Source organism: Elaeis guineensis, chromosome 1 (genome assembly GCF_000442705.2).
Source record: "Elaeis guineensis isolate ETL-2024a chromosome 1, EG11, whole genome shotgun sequence".
NCBI classification, from domain to species: domain Eukaryota; kingdom Viridiplantae; phylum Streptophyta; class Magnoliopsida; order Arecales; family Arecaceae; genus Elaeis; species Elaeis guineensis.
In genome coordinates, this window is record NC_025993.2 from 145967410 (window position 1) to 145985789 (window position 18380).

At 37.4% G+C, this 18380-nt stretch overlaps 1 protein-coding gene across 1 annotated transcript in view; it reads left to right on the forward strand.

Annotated features, from left to right (window-relative positions):
- The first annotated feature begins 10249 nt into the window (after positions 1-10249).
- LOC105038943 (glycerophosphodiester phosphodiesterase GDPDL3) overlaps positions 10250-18380 on the forward strand; it is a 41541-nt gene continuing 33410 nt past the window's right edge. The window contains 2 exon segments of the mRNA XM_010914875.4: positions 10250-10514; positions 11431-11727. Coding sequence (XP_010913177.2) covers positions 10394-10514; positions 11431-11727 — 418 coding nt within the window. The 5' untranslated portion in view covers positions 10250-10393.

An 18380-nucleotide genomic window follows, 5' to 3' on the forward strand; every position in this document is an offset into this window, starting at 1 on the left:
ATAAAAATTTCATTTTATAAAAATATAAAAATTTTAGAAATATGTTGGTTTAAATTGATTTTTAAAATTTCAAAAAGAAAAAACGACAGATTTTTTTTATTTTTTGGCTCAAACTTTTTTCAAACTGACATCAGATTTAATTTTTAAAAATAAATAATATAAACCAAACCAATTTGCGGTCAGGTTCATAGTCTGGATCGCTTTTAGCACACACCGTAGGGAAATCCGCGCCAACTTTTCTTCTTTTTTTTTTTTTTTCCTTGAAAAAACCGGATGTTTTGTGATCTTTTATCTAGTTATAGGTTTTCTCGACTTATTTAATTGGATTTCTCATTATTTGAGCCGAAAGTTCTGGTCTTTTGAACTTTTAAAAGTTCGGCAGCAATTGGCTTTTCCTTAGATTTCTTGTCAAAAACTCCGGAGACAAAACTAAAGAAGAGCCAGGAGAGAGCAGGTCGAGAGTGGAAGTGAAGACGGAAAGAATAAGTGGCGGGCAATTTTCTTTTTTTTTTTGCCCAATTTTTTCTCTCTATGTAGATCTTTAGACTTGTCGAACTATGGTTAAACTGCTTCAAAAAAACATGATGCATCATATGATTCAACCAATAATTAACATTCCAGAAGAAGGAAGGAGTTGGAAAAAGAGGCATTGACTATCGAAGCAGATGAGGAAAGTCTCAATGCGGAGGTCCATGCCATGCTTTCTGATCGGTAGGTGTTAGAGTGGGTGGTGCTGGTAAGAGGAGAGGAGATAAGTCGGATCCAAAAAAAAATCACTACAAAAAGAGTAAACAATCGATGACATTTTTCATCTCCGCTAATATTTTTATATCTATCGATTATTTATTGAGCTGATTCAAAAATAAGACCGTGGGTTCGGCTCAACCAATAATTTTTCTCTACCATTAATGGATAGTGATCTGCCAGCCACTCGCAGAATGCCGACGCTAACATGACTTCACTCTCCGCTCCCTTTTCCTTTCTCTATGGTGCTTTTAGGACCCGTCTGATTTTCGATAAATAGAGGCGAGAAGAGGCTTTTCTTAAAAACTAAAAAATAAGTCTTTTATTTGATTGAAATTTAAAAAAAAAGAGAATAAAAAAAAATTTATAAAAAGATACTTTTCATATTTCATAGAAAGTAGAAATTCATGGGGGAGTTGGATTTTGGCACTTCTTATGGGATAAAAATTGATAGTACTTTTTCTTTCGAAATATATCCTTTTAAGATCCATGACTAAGATTTTGTAAAGTATCAATGAATGATTAAAATGAAATACTAAATAATAATATAATATAATATTAATATTATCTTAATATTTATATAAATATAATAATATATTATTAATATTAATATTATAATATTTATTATATTTTAATATTTATACTAATATAATATTTTTATTTATATTAATATAATATTTATTTAATATTATATTTATTTTTATATTAATAAATTTATTATATTAAAATATTAATATCATATTAATATATATGAGTATCATATTAATATAATAAACTATTATGATATCTAATATTATATTATAATATATTAATATTATATTTATATTAATATAAATTTAATATCTAATCTAATATAATATATATATATATATAAACAGAGACGTTTGTATTGGCAAGGCCTCTATTTGATGCGTGACAAAAATACTGATGCGTCCATCCGCCACATGTATAGCATGGGTATCATCATTGTGTACCTCATCATCTCCATCCTCACCTTCTATAACTCCTACGGCATTAGCCTCACCGACAACTTCCTTGCATCCAGCTACGCCAAGCTTGCCAAGATCAGCTACCTCACGCTAGCGTTGGCCAAGGTCTATGTTTGATAGCCAGGTCGTGGGTACCGTCATAGGGTGCATTGTCTCTCCACTAGTCGATCTTCTGGATCTTCTACACGGCCTCTCCTACGGTGAGCAGGGGCTCGGAGTACCCAGCACCATATGCCCAGGTCTATCGGGAAAATAGCATTGCTCGGAGTTAAGGGCTTCCCTTCCCTCCCTATGAACTACATGAACGCCTGCATCATCTTCTTCTTTTTAGCTATTGCTATTAATGCACTGAAGGAGGTATGGGGATTGATGGGATATGGTCGCTTCCAGCATCGTTGCTGGCGCCGGCAAGAGTGAGCTCTCCAACATGCATGGGGTTCTTGTCCCGAGCTGCCAAGGCGAAGGTGCATGGATGCCTGCTTATAGGCACTCAAGCCGATTCAATAAAGTATAATTTGAGAATATTTATTTTAAAAAAATATAATTTAAGAAGTATGACTATAGACTCTTAGATAACTATGTATGATCTTACCAGTGTGTTATAATAGTAGGTATACGGTCTTCATCAGTGGATTATCGTAGCTTGGCACACGATCCTTGCCGATGGGTTAGAGTAGCTTGGCATATGGCCCTCGTCAGTGGATTATAGTAGTCTTACATATGGCTCTCGCTAGCGGATTACAATAGCTCAACATACGGCCCTCATCAATGAATTATAGGTATGATTTAATTATAACCCCGTTACGGTATAAAGTAATCTTAGCATTTAGTCTGAGAGAATTATTAAGAATTATGATGTGATAAAATAACAAGTAATTTATGACTTTATCTATAAAATTAACATGATTTATGAATTTATTTATGCTATGCATTGAAAACTATGTCTACGTAAATTGCATGATTTATGCATATATAAAGGTATGATTGATTTATGATATACTGTTATTATAAAGATTTTATGTTCCAATGATAATCATTTTCTTGAATGGTTTATTGATGAATATTTAAACTTATATTTGATCCGAATAAGAATGTGTAAGATTTACTTACTGAGTTGGTGTAACTCATATCTTTTTTTTTTTTTTATAGATGAATAAGATTAGGAATGAAGGATGATCCAAGCTTAAAGGTCTATGCTGGCGAGCTTGGAGATCTTGTAGCTGAATCATAATTTATAGAATGATTATGGACTTGTAGTGAATTTTTATAAATTGTAAGACATATGTTGATATTTGATTTTAGATTTAGATGCTTTAAACCAATATGGATTTATTTACTTGACAGATAATGAAATTGAATCTCTTATTATATTTTATTTATGATAGATTTTAGCTGATTATGATTAATAGGTTTCGTGCTATTGAGGGCGATACTTCTCGATAGCATGGTCATGTTACATTCCGAATTTGGGTTGCGACAAAAAGAGTAATTATTAATGAGGAAGTCGAAAAAAATAAAATTGAGAGGATGAAAAATACCTGGTTCTTGTCTCGGAACAGACCATCTGCGTCTCTATGCCGGAGGAGGCAAGAAAAGAGGAATCAAATCATTGAGGTAGCTTGCTGGACGATACTCATCTTTAAAACATTAGCTCCACCGATAGAGAGAGAAGAGAGGGGGTTGTGGAAGTCCTGATCGTGGGGTAGGTTAGAAAAAAGCTAGTGGTAGGGAGAAAGTGGGAGAGGAGAGAGAGTTGGGGAAGGGGTGGTGGTGGGATAAGCGAAGAAAAGGATGGTGCTCGAGAGAGAGTAGGAGAGGAGAGGGGATTAGGGGAGCGGCATTGATGGGGTGAGTAGAGCAAAGGCTAGTGGTCGGGAGATAGGGTTGGGAAGCGGCGGTGATGGGTAAATGATTAAAGGAATTAGATTTAGGGTTTGTAAGAAGGGAGGCGCATAATAAAAATATGCATCTAGGATGCATAAAATCGATGGAATATAAAAAAAAATATATGAATGGCCGTATAGAAAATATATGAAAGATCGATTTTAAACTGATTTCTATGCAGACGTCGTCGTAATTTTGGTATAAGTGAATTGTTATGTTCTTTATTTTTTTTTCTTTTTTTTGTTTGGTTTTGTGTTGAATATTTATATATAATAGTCTAAAGGATATGTATATTGTCAATAAATTTAAAAAAAATAATTAGGATAGTAGATGATGGTTTGGGTTCTATGTTAGGCATGTATTTATACACATATACATACATACATACATATATACATATATACATAGATATGTGCATATATACGCATACATATGTATAGGGTTTGATTGAATTTAGTTGTGCATGCATTTTTTTTAATTATTGTTTATGATTTGTTTAATTTTATTTTTATAAAATTAGACGCAATGTGCTATTATGATACTAATTTAATAATTTATTATAATTATATAAATTAATTTAATTAAAATTTCTCAGTATGGATATTTTCAAAATATTATCTAAAATTTTATTTTGAAAGAAGAAACATAAATAATTTTTATTATCCATAGGGAGTCACCAACGCCGCTAATGAAAAATTTACATTCAAGATATTTTGCCATTATATATTTTTATTTTTTTTGATAAAATTTTTATAATTTAATCATGTTTTCAATAACTTTCTTTGGTATCTATACAGTTTGGATAAACGTTCTGAAAGCACCGAAAATTGAGAATATTTTTGACTTTGCCTTCTATTTGTTAAGGCCTATGGCGTAGCACGGGTCTCATGCCAGTTCATCTTTCAAGCTGGCTCCACCGTTATTCTCATGTTTGGGTCATTGACCAATAAGCAGCTGTGGATAGTTGACGGGTTCCATAGATACTCGACCATGCGTCGTAGCACGTCTTTCTTTTCGCCCCCCCCCCCCTCCCCCCCCTCCCCCTTCTTGATGATGAAGAAACCATGGGTTCTAACACATCATCGATAAAAGATTTGATAAAAATACTGTTTTTCTGAGTTTACAAAAAAAAAAAAAAAAACATTTTTTTTTTTTGTTTCTTTTATGCAATGAAAGAAAAAGTGTGGACCACTCACTTTTTTTGTCCTGCTCAAAAGAACAAATGAAATAGAAATACAAGAAGCTTAATGGTTAAACAATGAATACCATCACTATATCACCCGGTTTTTGTTTTAGCAAGCAATAGATCAAAAGAATTTACAATTTCTTGGTAGTTTCCATTTTGGATAGTTAAAAAAATCGTTTTGCTAAATATGTCCTCATTATACCTTTTTTTTCTTTTTTTAATCACAACTATGTACATTCTGAAGCTGAGAAGCTATGCGAATTGTGTCAATTTCCGTAATAAAGATCTCCGAACCTCCATTACTTATCACAACAAAAAGTTTGTTCACCTTCCATGTATCATAGTGGGCATGTGGAAAGGCAAGCACTCGTCTACTTGACAATGGAAATCGTTAAGATGCTCAAATTACAGGGCATAAAAAATAATACAGGATTCGTAAAAGGCTAGCATGTGGTTGCAAACTTTATTAGAGATCATGGATCATGATAGTGTTAGATATTATTTGTAACATAATATCTGAAACTCCTTCATACTGCTGTAGTGTCTTCTTCCATTCATTTTGTGTCTTTTGTCCTACTCGAAGCGACAATTGCAATACAAATCATGAGAATGTTCTAATAAGTGGATCTATAAAATAAATAGGATGTCTAAAAGGTGAGCATGGGGATTGCAAATTTTATCAGAGATTATGGATCATGATAATGTTAGATATTCCTAATATCTGATATGTCTTGAACTGTTGCAGTGCGTTCTTCCATCCACTGCCTGTCATATTAGTTACTGGCTCTGTCCACTGAAAAAGGTGACTAAGATGACAAAAGAAGCGAAGATAAGCATCATGAATCCAAGCATTTCAGGTAGAATAATTATTGTGGCTTGAGATCCTCTCTAGTCTGGCTTGAGTCCGGACTCTTTCGTTAAATTACATGATAGTTGTTATTTGATGACAATATTATGAAATGCACGATCTCGTATATCATGAAGGGCTTATCAGATTATGATTGCTGCATTATATATGCATGAATGGCCTTGATCCCAAATTTAATTTTTCCCAATTTCATGTCTAAACTACAAAGATTCCCAGCTCAATTAGCAGAGGCTAACAAACTAACTGATTCGACCGCAAATTATGGCACAAAAACATGGATGATTGGAATGCATGAGTTGCTAAAGAGAGTATTGGTGTTTAGTTTAGAAGAAATAATGTGCCATCTCAAGCCGATTCAAATTTCTATCGCTATTTAGTCAATAATCCTCAATACACACACATAGTTAAATGTCTCAACTAATCACATATCTCATCTTTTACGTAAATCTCATAAATTGATTGACCAGGTCATGTGGACAGAATTTTTCCTTTTTTTTTCTCCTTGGGTAAGGATGAAGACAGAATTAGGCCTAGGCCTATTCTAATTGGTCGCATTGGATCCGGTCAAAAAGTTTTGCCACTTTCCGAATACGATCTCTTTCTGAATGCGATGCGATAGATTTATGACCCAGTCAAGATTGCAAAATAAATCAAGCCCGAGAGAAGCTTGAACTTCCAATGCTAAACCCGGTGACTTCGAGTCAACCCCACAAATCTCCATCTCAAATCATAGTTTTTAACTCTTCATCGTTCGCCATCGATGCCTGCCAAGGATGATGGTCCCATGGAAGATGATCATGGGTCCCATATACACAATGGAGGTCAACATCTCCCATATGTGCCAGTTGTCGAGTTGCCATCTACAGATTTTGTTCCATGTGAATCGAAACAAGGAGGTCGCAATTGATGCCTCTTTCTTCTGCGATAATGTTTGGACTTCCTTGCACGCTCTCAGAATCTCGGTCTTAACTAAATAAATAAATAAAATCATGATTTGTGATTTTTCTAAAAAAGTTATTGATTGCTATAAGTCATTAAAAATGAAAAAAAAATATGAGATAGGTAGCAAAGCATCAGTAGGCGTTGCTGTACCTTTCCGATGGGATATTATAGCTCAGATTCTGCGTCTAGTTGGATTAGACCGTCAGAATCCTAACCATCTTAAAAAAAAAAAACTACATATATCAAAAAAAAAAAAAGATAGAAGATTCTTCGATGGAGAATCCTTGGATATTTAAGTTAATGACAGTCGAAAAAGAAGAACAATAGAAAAAGATAAAAAAAAATAGTGAAAAGAGATGATGTTCAGAGATCTCTCTCTTTTTTTTTTTTTTCTTTTTTTTTTATAGAAGAAGGTTTGTTAGGCGGTTAGCAATCATCATAAATCGGAGTAGTAGATTGTTGGCGGATTATTGACAATTGGTTATGGGGCCAGCTATCTATGTAAGGAAATAAAAACCGTTATAATCAAGTGCTAACTCAGAATGCTCAACGTGCCAACGATTTTTTAGAGCTTTCGAACTATAGCATAGCTCATAAAGAATCAAGACGAAGATGAGATGAGATGAGATGAGATGAGATCGGCAGAACACCGATGATATAAGCCTTGTCCAGGGATTGATTTTATGTAATTGGCTAATATCCAATGGCAATAATATATCAAATAATGCATGTTCCAAATCATCTATGTCATAATGTCAGGTGTCTGTCAGATCTTTAAGGATCGGAATCATCAGGTGGATCAAATTTGGCTCAACAATACGGAATATAAACAAGTATTTTTTTTTTAAGGAGCAAGAAAAAATAGAAACTGGGATACACAATAATTACTTAGATATTTAAGAAAAAACGGATGAGTATTGGGGGCAAGCTCGGAGCTTTACTTGATTACAGTCTAGAAGTTTGGTTGCTAATCTGACTATATAATAAAAGTGGTATTGATGCGGACTTGCAGGGTTTATTGAATCGCTGGGACTCGATGAGATATTGAGGATGTTGCCTATCTTTTTCCTATTTTTTTTTTCCTCAAAAAAATAGGGTGAAAAAAAAACTCTAGGTCAAATAAGGGGCATTAGGAGAAGGCTACATGTGGTGTCACAAACTGTCGAACTCTTAAATGTTTCCAGCATTCGCCTACCAACGATCATTCATTATGACGCGGTAGCGTACTTGGTCCAATATTTGGAGCCAATTGACTAAATATTTTAACAAGTTCATGATTGAAAGTTCCACGCCCTCTCGTGACCCACCCAATAGATATCAATATATCGTTAATTTATTATTGAGAATGAGAATGTCTCATATGCTTCCTTTTAATTCCGACATTTCTTTTTTCTTTAGCCCTTACTATTAAAATCTAAAACTGGTCTTCTCCTTGGGAGTCCTCTCCCTTCGTCACCATCTTGAGCTCGCATCCAACACTCGACGCGGCTGCTGGTGCGGTCCAGCTTTCCCTCCGCACCCAAGAAGGGATGGGTGCGGCACGCGGGTTCCACTGGGAGATGGGCCCCACACGGAGTGGCCAACGTGGACGACGCGACTGCGGGACCCACCACATGGGGCCCACCATCTTGCGTTCTGCATGAAGCCCAGGGGCGCCACCTGCCATCTGGCTGGTGCTGGGATCCCATTCGGTTCCTGCTCGATAATTTCGTCTTATATTCATCTTCTTATTGTTAAGAGGATATGGGCAAAGCGATTTTTTCTGAAAAAAATTGTGATTATGGAACATAGGTTTGGCAAAACATGGATGTCACTTTTGGCGAGGACTTCGCACGGGAGTCACGCTTTGTTTTGATGGAGGACTCATTCTTTGGAAATTGCCTAAAGGTTGACCAGGCTCAACCAATGTTTGTTTTGGACACTGGTGGATGTCAGTATATACAAGCTAATGTTCTACCCAAAAAAAAAAAATCAATCAGCATCAATATGATGTAGGACTACTACTTTTATACTATTTTAAAAGATTATTTATGTGGAAGTAGAACTTAAATATCTTGCATGTCTCACGAAAAGCAGAAGCCAATTTCCATCATGCGCTCAAAACCCCTTTGCCAAAAAAAAAAAAAAAATAAAAAAAAAGAAAAAAAATCAAAACCAAGTTACTACCAAAAAAAAAAAAAAAAATCAAAACAAAGATAATTGTAGTGAAAATGGTGGCATTCCAGTGAATCCGGTCCGATTATTCCGATTTTGGTGAGCAAGGGCCCCACCTGATCAGGTTGTCACCATGGGCCTCCAACTGGGTCCACACCTTAAGCATCCGGCGTCTCACGGCCTTCTTCACCATTCTTTCCGACGCGTGGCTGCTATTTGCTGTCTCGGCTCGGATCGTCGCCACGTTGGAGGAAATGGCGGCTAGGCTCAGACTCCGCGTGGAAGCTGACCGAGGATACAGTGAGAGTCCATCGACTTGTGCTTCCTCCACCGGATAGTGGCCTTGCCGCCCATCTCTTCCGAGTTTCCGGTGGCTGGCCAACTTGAGGAGGCTGTTCAAATAAAGGAGGCGTGCATCCTCCCATACCAATTTAATATATATTCAAATGCGGGGGGACGGGACGGGACGGGACTGGTCGATTGCGTACGCCTTCGGGTTTTGCAACTGGCAACGCGCAAGTGAATCCCGTGACCAAATGCATTTCTTTTGTCGTCTTATTCACGTAAACACCAAATCCAGTGGCAGCTCGTGCGTCCTCCTTTCCCATCCCCTGGTACTTTTATGACGAATAAAGATAAAACAATAATGACACGGCCATGCATCATTTGATGTCCCATAGTATCATAAGGCAGTATAAACGGACAAAGGGGGCTGCACGGGTGATGCATCAGCTGCCGGATGCAGAAATCTCTGCAACCTAGTGAGCAGTGAATTTGTGCAAATTCTCTTGAAAAATTTTCCATCGAGAGGAAAAATGACTCTTATTCATAAACATAAGCAGTGAACCTTTTGTTCATAAACTGCACTTTCTTATGGACACCACAAGAAGTATCGATAAGGAAAAGCTTAATGCAATGATGATAAACTATATTGTCATATATAAAGAATTTAAAAGTACGTTCTCGTGCGTACAGCTTCTCTTTCTACACCTCCCCTTTGTACAGGTGTAAATAATTACAGTGAATGACTGACGTGGGGGTCTGCATTAACAAAACTACATTTTGCCATGAATTTTCACCGATCAAGTCACCATGGTAAAATCACCAAACCAACGGTAAACCGAAAAGGTTAGTTACAAACCATCTCTCTAGCATTTCACAAGTCACTCATCAAATTAGACGGGACGATGGCCCGCCGCGCTCGAGGTGATCGCGTCCTCAGCCTTGAGACAACGGTCAAAAGTTCTCAAAAGCCTTTCCCACCCCCGCGGCTCGGCTCCAGCCGCCAGACGCCGATGACGAAATAAAAACCAGTCTATTCTATCCAAAAATTAATGCCTCATCGTCAGCGGTCAGCATCTCCTTTCCTTTCCTTTCTCTTAAAGAAAAAAAAAAAAGAAAAAGAAAAAGAAAATAATAATAATAAAAAAAACAGCAGTCCTTGAAGAAGAACGTTGGAAATAAACTTCCAAGTCTTGTATAAAAATACAAACGTCCCTGGACCTGATTAGAAAAAGAAAAACCCTATCGTATCTCTCCTCCGATTGTACTGATCTTGGAGCCTCTGTTGCAGGGAAAGAACCCAACTTGCTACTCTCTCTCTCTCTCTGTGTCGTGGTGGTGGCAATGAGGGGGAGGAGCTCAGGCTGGGAGGTCTCCTTCCTAGTGGCATTCTTCCTGGCAGTACAGCACCTGGGTCTGGTCACCGCCCAGGGGACCAATTCCTCACGTTGGCAAACCTTAAGCGGTACACACAAACTCCTTCTTCAACCCCCTGCCCTTTATTTATTTATTTATTTTTTTGGAGGTTTGGTTCTTTGGTGGGATTAATTTCGGCGAGTGGAGCTGAAGGAAGTTCTTTTCTTTTTTTCTTTTCTCCTTCCTGTTCTTTGTGCTTGAATTTTGGTGCTTTCTTTCTCTTTCTCTCTCTCTTTTTTTTTTTTTTTTTTTTAACTGAGAAAATTTTACGGATTTTTTTTATGTGAATCTTTTCGGGCTACTTTGTTTCGATGGGCTTAAAGAGAAAAAAATTGCGGAAGCTTATAAATTTGTTGTGCGTTTTCCAAATATGGATGTCTGACTTACTTTTTATAGGATTCCATGAAGAGATTCTATTTGGATATATTTGAATATGATTTTTTTTTTTGGTGGGGTGGGGGCGAGTTTCATCTCCGCGATGTTCCAGAGAATTGAGGGGGAAAGTCATTCGTAGTGAAGATAGTTAGGGGGTTTTAGTTTTGGGATTTTTTTACTTTTAGAAGAACTTTTGTGAGGTTGTTTGAGGGAATTGAAGGGAGAGATTAGGTTGATACGAGAGAATACAAGTATTTTTTGGCATGTCCTACTAATAGAAGCCTTAATTTGAACTTTTTGCATTCCTATCCATCAAAATTGGCTAATCAGAAGTTTTTAACCGACTGGAGATCAGGATTCTTCCTCGAAAACAATGGCTTGTAGCCTTGAGTTTGTTTTTGGAGATCTAACGTTATTGGCTTTTTCCTGATAATGATGTAATTCATAATCTTGTCAATTATATATCTATCTGATTTTGATGGAAAAAGCATTTAAATTTCAATTTCTACTGTTTTATTCTTTCTTTCTTTCTTTCTCTCTTTTTTCTTTGGGCTTTCTTGAAAACTAACAAACAGTTTTCTATGTAGCAGGTAATGCCCCTGCAATCATAGCTAAGGGAGGCTTTTCAGGGCTTTTTCCTGACTCCAGTGCATATGCCTTCCAGTTTGCACTTGCTATTAGCTCAAGTGATACAATTCTTTGGTGTGATGTGCAATTAACAATGGATAAAGTTGGGATTTGTGTACCGGATATAAAATTAAACAACTGCACTAACATTGCAAGTGTTTATCCTAGCCGAGAGAAGGTTTATGATGTTAATGGCGTGCGTACACCAGGCTGGTTCTCTGTGGACTATACATTGAGCGAGCTAACACAGTCTGTTGCATGTAAGTGAAGAAACAGAGTTATTTTTAGCTTCTTACACTCTGTCATGATCCATTTTAACTTAAAGGTGTCAAATTAGAATCTTTCTATCTTGGTTTTTGTTCAACCTTATTGACACTTCACCAATTTTACAAAATCACATATTTGAACTTCCAGTAGTTGAGAAAGCCATTTGGCAAAAGCACATATATGTACTCCTAATTGTTTAAAATGGGGTTGACCATGGAATAGCAGTGATAATGATAAAAATGAACATCTAAAAATGAAAATTTTTCCTTGCACAACTTTTTGAATCGTGCAACACTTCTTGTTCATAGGCATGATTGCAATCTTACTGGTTAGAAACATTAAGAGGATTAGGTATTTCAGATGACTTGTGCCATTTTCTGTTGTTAAAATGTTATAATAATTATCTGGGTTAAATTTGTTTCTTTTCTTGGTACATAGGAATTTTTCTTATCAACATATCGATCAGTATTCTCTATTTAATTCTGTACAGATTCATTGTTTATTTTGTCCCATGTTAATCTTTGCCTTTCTATACTTATTATACATGCAATGATAATCTACATTCACAAGTAGGTCTGGTCATGCATGTTATCCATTGATGATTTAGTTAATGGGGAGTCAAAGGGTGAATGCTAATGTTATGGAAGTTTTATAACATAAAAATGATTGAACTACCATATATTGTAGCTATTCCATGGTGTGTGTGCTTTGCCGTTCCATGCTGGTCACATGCCCAACCTTGTTCTGGGTCAGTGTTAGCAAGTCTCAATCTGCATTGCTGGTTCTTGCCACCTGGAATTGGCATGGATGAACATATGCATACAGGGGTATGTTCCTCTTGTATCATGCATATATCTTGCAGGCTCGGATTGACATGGCACAATTGGGGAGAAGTATGGTCACAGTAGTCACATTTACAAAAAAGAAAAGTCACATGATATTCAGCTTTAGAGGTAGTCTGTGCAGAGAAGAGCAAAGCCATCCAGATCATTGTCAACAAATTTCTCTATTGTACAAAACAATGAAAAGATAGAAAAATGATCTTCTAAATACAAATGTAAAAAGGGTGTTTTTGTCCAGTTATCAAATATCATTTATATCTCAAAGAAATTTATAGAAGGCAGGTGTAGGAGCAAATCTATCATTGATGCAGAATATGCAAACAATAAAAATTTAAGAGGATACATGGCATGAGTTATGTTACTGAGAAGCAGCTGCAGAAAGAACTAATCCTTTTATGTGGGAAGGACTCTTTGTCGCAAGATCTATCATAATCAAAGCTAGAATAACTCAATAACTAGAATATACAGCCACCCACATCACACCCCCCCCCCCCCACCCCCCCAAAACCAAAACAAAAACAACAGCAAAAAAAAATGGGACACTCACCCACACAATAAAATTTGCACTTTTTTCAGATATTTTGTACCATTGCCTTTTCCTTACTTGATCCTTTCAGAGGCATGCCACTGTCAATTTATGACATCTTAATACTTTGGCAGTGTCCCTATGCCCAAAGTTTTAGGGATTGAAGGACTTTACACCAAAACATTCACTTGCATTGACAATCTTACCTAGCTTGATATTACATTGGGCATGAATAGAGCTGAATGAGGATGCAACATGTTGCTGTTGATTTCTGGATCACTGATGTGTGTGGCTTCTATCGATTTGCAATACAATAAAGGGGAGCTTTGTTCCGGCTGGACTCTTCGATGCTTAAGTGAGAGAGGGAGGGCATTTGTGAGGGAACCAAGGATGAATCAAAGATACACAATGTCGTTCTAATTGACATTTAATAGTTAACTTTCATGGAGGATCTTCGCAGGGTCTCCTTCTGCTCCATGGGCTTCTTCTTCTTGTGGTGGGCCTTCTCATCATCTTGACCCTTCCTCTTCTTCTCTGCTTGATCATTGCCTGACTCCCTCCAAGCATTCATTGTATCATTGGCATTGATGCACAGCTTGTGTGAGGAGCTCTGTGAGGTCCTTGGAGGACCTTTTGGATAGGGAGAAGCAGAATGGAGAGTTATTTAGGCGATTCATCGGGGCTGCTATAGCCACGGCTGGATCAAGATCACAAACCTCTAGTACTTCAGAGTTGGAGCAGTTAATGAACTCACGGAGGTTCTCATCCTTCCTCTGCTTGATATTTATCAAGTTGGAAGAGGTCTTCTGGTGATTATGACCACTGATAAGTGCTTGAAAAACCTCTGACTTTGTCAATCAAACAAGCTGGTCGAGTGTGGTTGAAGGCCGGAATTCCATGCTCGAATAGCCATCTTCAAGGTGGCTGTGAAGGCATGACACATGCTTGCATCAAAAGCTTCATGCAGCAGCATGAGTTCCTAGGACTCTAGGTGGTTGATGGGGTCTGTCATGTCATCATATAGGTCCATTTGGGGCATCTTGAATCTCAAGAGGAGGTTCTGCCACGATTTGCTCAGTGAAAGCTGGCATGTTGTCAAGGAGAGGCTCGCTTGAAGTGTTGACCCTCTTTTCCTTCACCTCCTCCATGACCCAGGTCGGATGCTCATTCATTTCATCGAGCTGGCGGGTCAAATCGGTCCCCAACTCTTCATGGGGCCGTCACCCCCTTTCTTGGGCTCCCTTGATTTGTTCTTCGAGTAGGAGCTTTCTTTGGTGTTCTCTAGGACTGGTGATGGTGAGACTAGTCATTTCCCTAGCTAGGTCCTGGTCATTGATTTGACCAGTCTTGGGATTGCTTTGTTGGCTGGTCCCCTCTGATGCAGAATTGGACATGTTTTGAACCTACGTGCACCATTGTCTTCGAAATTCGAGCATCTAGCTTGATGACGGGCTTGCACCCATGACCCCTGGTTGAGTTTGTCCACATTCAATGAATGTGACCAGATCCATTAGGTGTTAGAAATTTGTTTCAGGTTATTATTTTGGATATTTTATTAGGGATTTGTTTCAAGTTATTATTTTGGATATTTTGTTAGGGATTTGTTTCAAGTTGTTATTTCGGAATTTGTTTAGTTGTTATCCAGTTAGTTTCATAAATTTGTTAAACTAATGATCTATAAATAAGGATGCATGGTATTCACGAAAGATGAAGAAAAAATTTTTTTTTTCTCTTAAATGTTTGCCTTTGCACTTTGCGTCGAATGGTGTGAGGCCATATGGGAGTGACTCCCAAATTCCTTTCCACTATTCTGTTCACTTCATTCTTCCCTCAGTCGAGTTGCATCCACCACCGATCCTGACACCAACCCAACACCGATCTACCACCGTGCCATCCCGATCATAGCTCCACAACTTTTGCCGTGTCGACTTCTTCGATTCTCATCACCAAGTCTAGAAACATTGAACCCTCCCACCTTTGGATTCGACATCTAACAGAAAACGAAGGTTTGAACATCACAGAAATTTAAATGAACTCCATATTTGAGCAGAATTGACAACAATCCTTGCGAGCCATGATAAATTTTCAGCCTTTCTAATTCTTTTCTTGTTTAATTTTATTTCTCTAGTTTCTGCTGTTAGTATTTTTATAAGATTTCATTTTCAAAATTAACTTGCGTCGAATTTAGATTTCAATTTTGCATTTAGGATTTGCATTGCACTAAGTTTTAATTTTAGATATATCATCCCTAGACTTTTACCCTGCATCAGCTTTGATATTAGAGCTTGGTTTCAATTGTGACAACTAGAGCAGGAACAAAGTTCAGAGATGACACTCCTGCAGATCTCGAAGATCTATTTAGTAAAATTTTGTTAAAATTGAATGAACTATCTACCGACATACAAGACATCAAAGATAGGGTTCCATTCTAGAAGCAACTCAGGAATGCAAAAATAAACTTGCCTTAAATAATGTAGCGCAAGAAATTGCCAATGGGATCGTAGGTCACACTAAAAATAATTTTAGGAGACAACTTATGCGAACTCCTCCACGAAATAACCCACTCTTTCAAGAAAATTTAGGCCCTCGAGATGACATCATGAACAAGGTTAAAATAGATGCACCTACTTTTGATAGAAAATTAGATCCTAAAATTTTTACCAATTGGCTCGTTGACATGGATCAGTTTTTTGACTGGTATGAAATGTCGGATGAACATCGAGTTTGGTTTGCGAAAAATGAAATTAATCGATGCTGCCATGCATTTTTCGATTGGTGTCGAATGGCATTTAGAGTGAATTGGTTAAGAGCCCATCACCTTGTGGGTTGAAATGAAGGCAAAACTAAGAGAAGAGTACTTTTCCCCAACTTATAAACAAAATATATTCGATCAACTGCTAGCTTTAAAATAAGATTCATTTTTCGTAACAGAATACATGAACAAGTTTGACGAACTGTGTTCGTTGTGATGTATGAGAGGATGAGCAAATGATCCTTTCACAATTTCGTAAAAGGCTACGAGAGGACTTGCAGCGCAAAATTGCACCACATAGAGCTGAAAACATTGAGAGGCTTTCCAACTTGTGTTGGAGTACAGAAAATTTTTCCGAACATATGCTAGAAGGTCTACTTTCCAAATTGGGGAGTTGAATCCTAAGAAATGGTCTGATAGGGACACAAAAAATTCGGGCAGCATGCAAAATAAACCAAACATAGACCTTAAAGGGAAAGGGGTAGCCTTTGTTAAACAAGAAAATATACCGGGCAAGTGCTACAAATGCCATCGGGTAGGACATTATGCTTACGAGTGTCCTGAACGGAATCTTGTGGTTCAACAAGATGTTGAGGATGCTGAAGACATAGAAGCAGTTGAACACATGGCAGTAGACATCCCTAGTGACGAAGAGGCATTTGATCAGGTTGATCAATTTGATGAAAGCATGCCTTTACAAGTCATGAGGTGTGTCCTAGCTCACCCTAGGAGAGAAAATGATGGGCGACGGTCATCCATTTTTCACACTTACACAACATATGGCGACAAAAGTTGCAAAGTCATTACAAATGGCAGAAGTTGCATTAATGTTATTTCTGAATCAGCAATTAATCATCTAGGTCTTAAACCCGGACCACATCCTAATCCATATAAGGTTGCCTGGGTAGATAAGACCATGCTGCCTGTTAAGTAGCGATGTCTAGTTCCTCTTAGTTTTGCGGCTTACTCTGATCAAATTTGGTGTGATATCCTTCCAATGGATGTTTTCATACATCAAGGTAAAAAGGTTGTTTTGAATTCTGCCAAATCAATTTCATCAAAATCAGCACCCCGAGCTCCAACTGACCCAATTTCGAGCTCATAAAAAATTTTCAGAAATCCGCCAGGATGTGTTGAAAGTACCAAACCCTTGCATATTTTAAATAAAAAAAAATTGCATAGAAATTGACACTGATGTTGTTTACACCTTGGTAGCTAGGGAGGTATCTATTCCCTTAATTCAATTGAGCCACCTTTAGCTGTTAAGAATCTACTCTCTGAATTTTGGTGACATGATATCTGAGGAATTATCTAATGAACTCCCACCTCTTAGAGACATACAACATGCGATTGACCTTATCCCTAGTTCGTCGTTACTTAATTTGCCACATTATAGAATGAATCCGAAGGAACATGCAGAGTTAAAGCATCAGGTTGAGGATTTGATTAGAAAAAGATTTGTGAGAGAAAGCATGAGTCCTTGTGTGGTCCCAACGCTTCTCATCCCCAAAAAGGATGGTAGTTGGTGTACGTGCATTGACAGCCATGCAATTAATAAAATCACAATTAAGTATCGATTTCCCATTCCAAGCTTAGATGATATGTTAGACATGATGTATGGTCATCCATCTTCACAAAAATTGACCTTCGTAGTGGTTACTATCAAATTCGGCTTAGACACGGGGATGAGTGGAAAACTACTTTCAAAACAAAAGAGGGATTATACGAATAGCTAGTCATGCCTTTTGGCTTGACGAACGCCCCAAGCACCTTCATAAGGGTCATGAACCAGATCTTTCGACCCTTCATTGAAAAATTCTTGGTGATCTATTTCGACGATATTTTGATTTATAGTCGTGCCAAAGAGGAACACATTGAACACATTAGGGAAGTTTTCAAAATTTTGAGAAAATTTTTTTTTCATCCATTTAAAGAAATGCATTTTTATGCAACCCCGATTCATCTTTCCAGGATTCGTTATGTCCGTATATGGTATTTCGGCAGATCCAAAAAAAGTGAGAACCATTAAGGAATGGCCTGAACCCAAGAATATTCACGAAGCTAGGAGCTTCCATGGCCTAGCTACATTTTATTGTAGGTTCATTAAAGGATTTAGTACCATAATGGCCCCAATAACAAATTGTTTTAAAAAAGGAGAATTCAATTGGACAAAATCTGCGACCAAGGCTTTTAAAGACAAAAGAAAAGATGATAGAAGCACCAGCTTTAAAATTGCCTGATTTTGAAAATGTTTTTGAAGTTTCATGCGATGCTTCGGGGGAAGGTATAGGTGGAGTCTTAAGGTTTGTAGGATTGTTGAGGATTGTTTCTTTTTGAGGAATCTGAGAAAGGACGTAGCACATATTGTTACCGGATGTAGGATGTGCCAATGGGCAAAAGGGACTAGAAAGAACACCGGTTTGTACATGCTTCTTCCTGTGCTGCATGTACCATGGGAAGACTTTAGTATGGATTATATTTTGGATCTCCCAAAGACTCTTAGGAAACATGACTCCATTCTTGTTG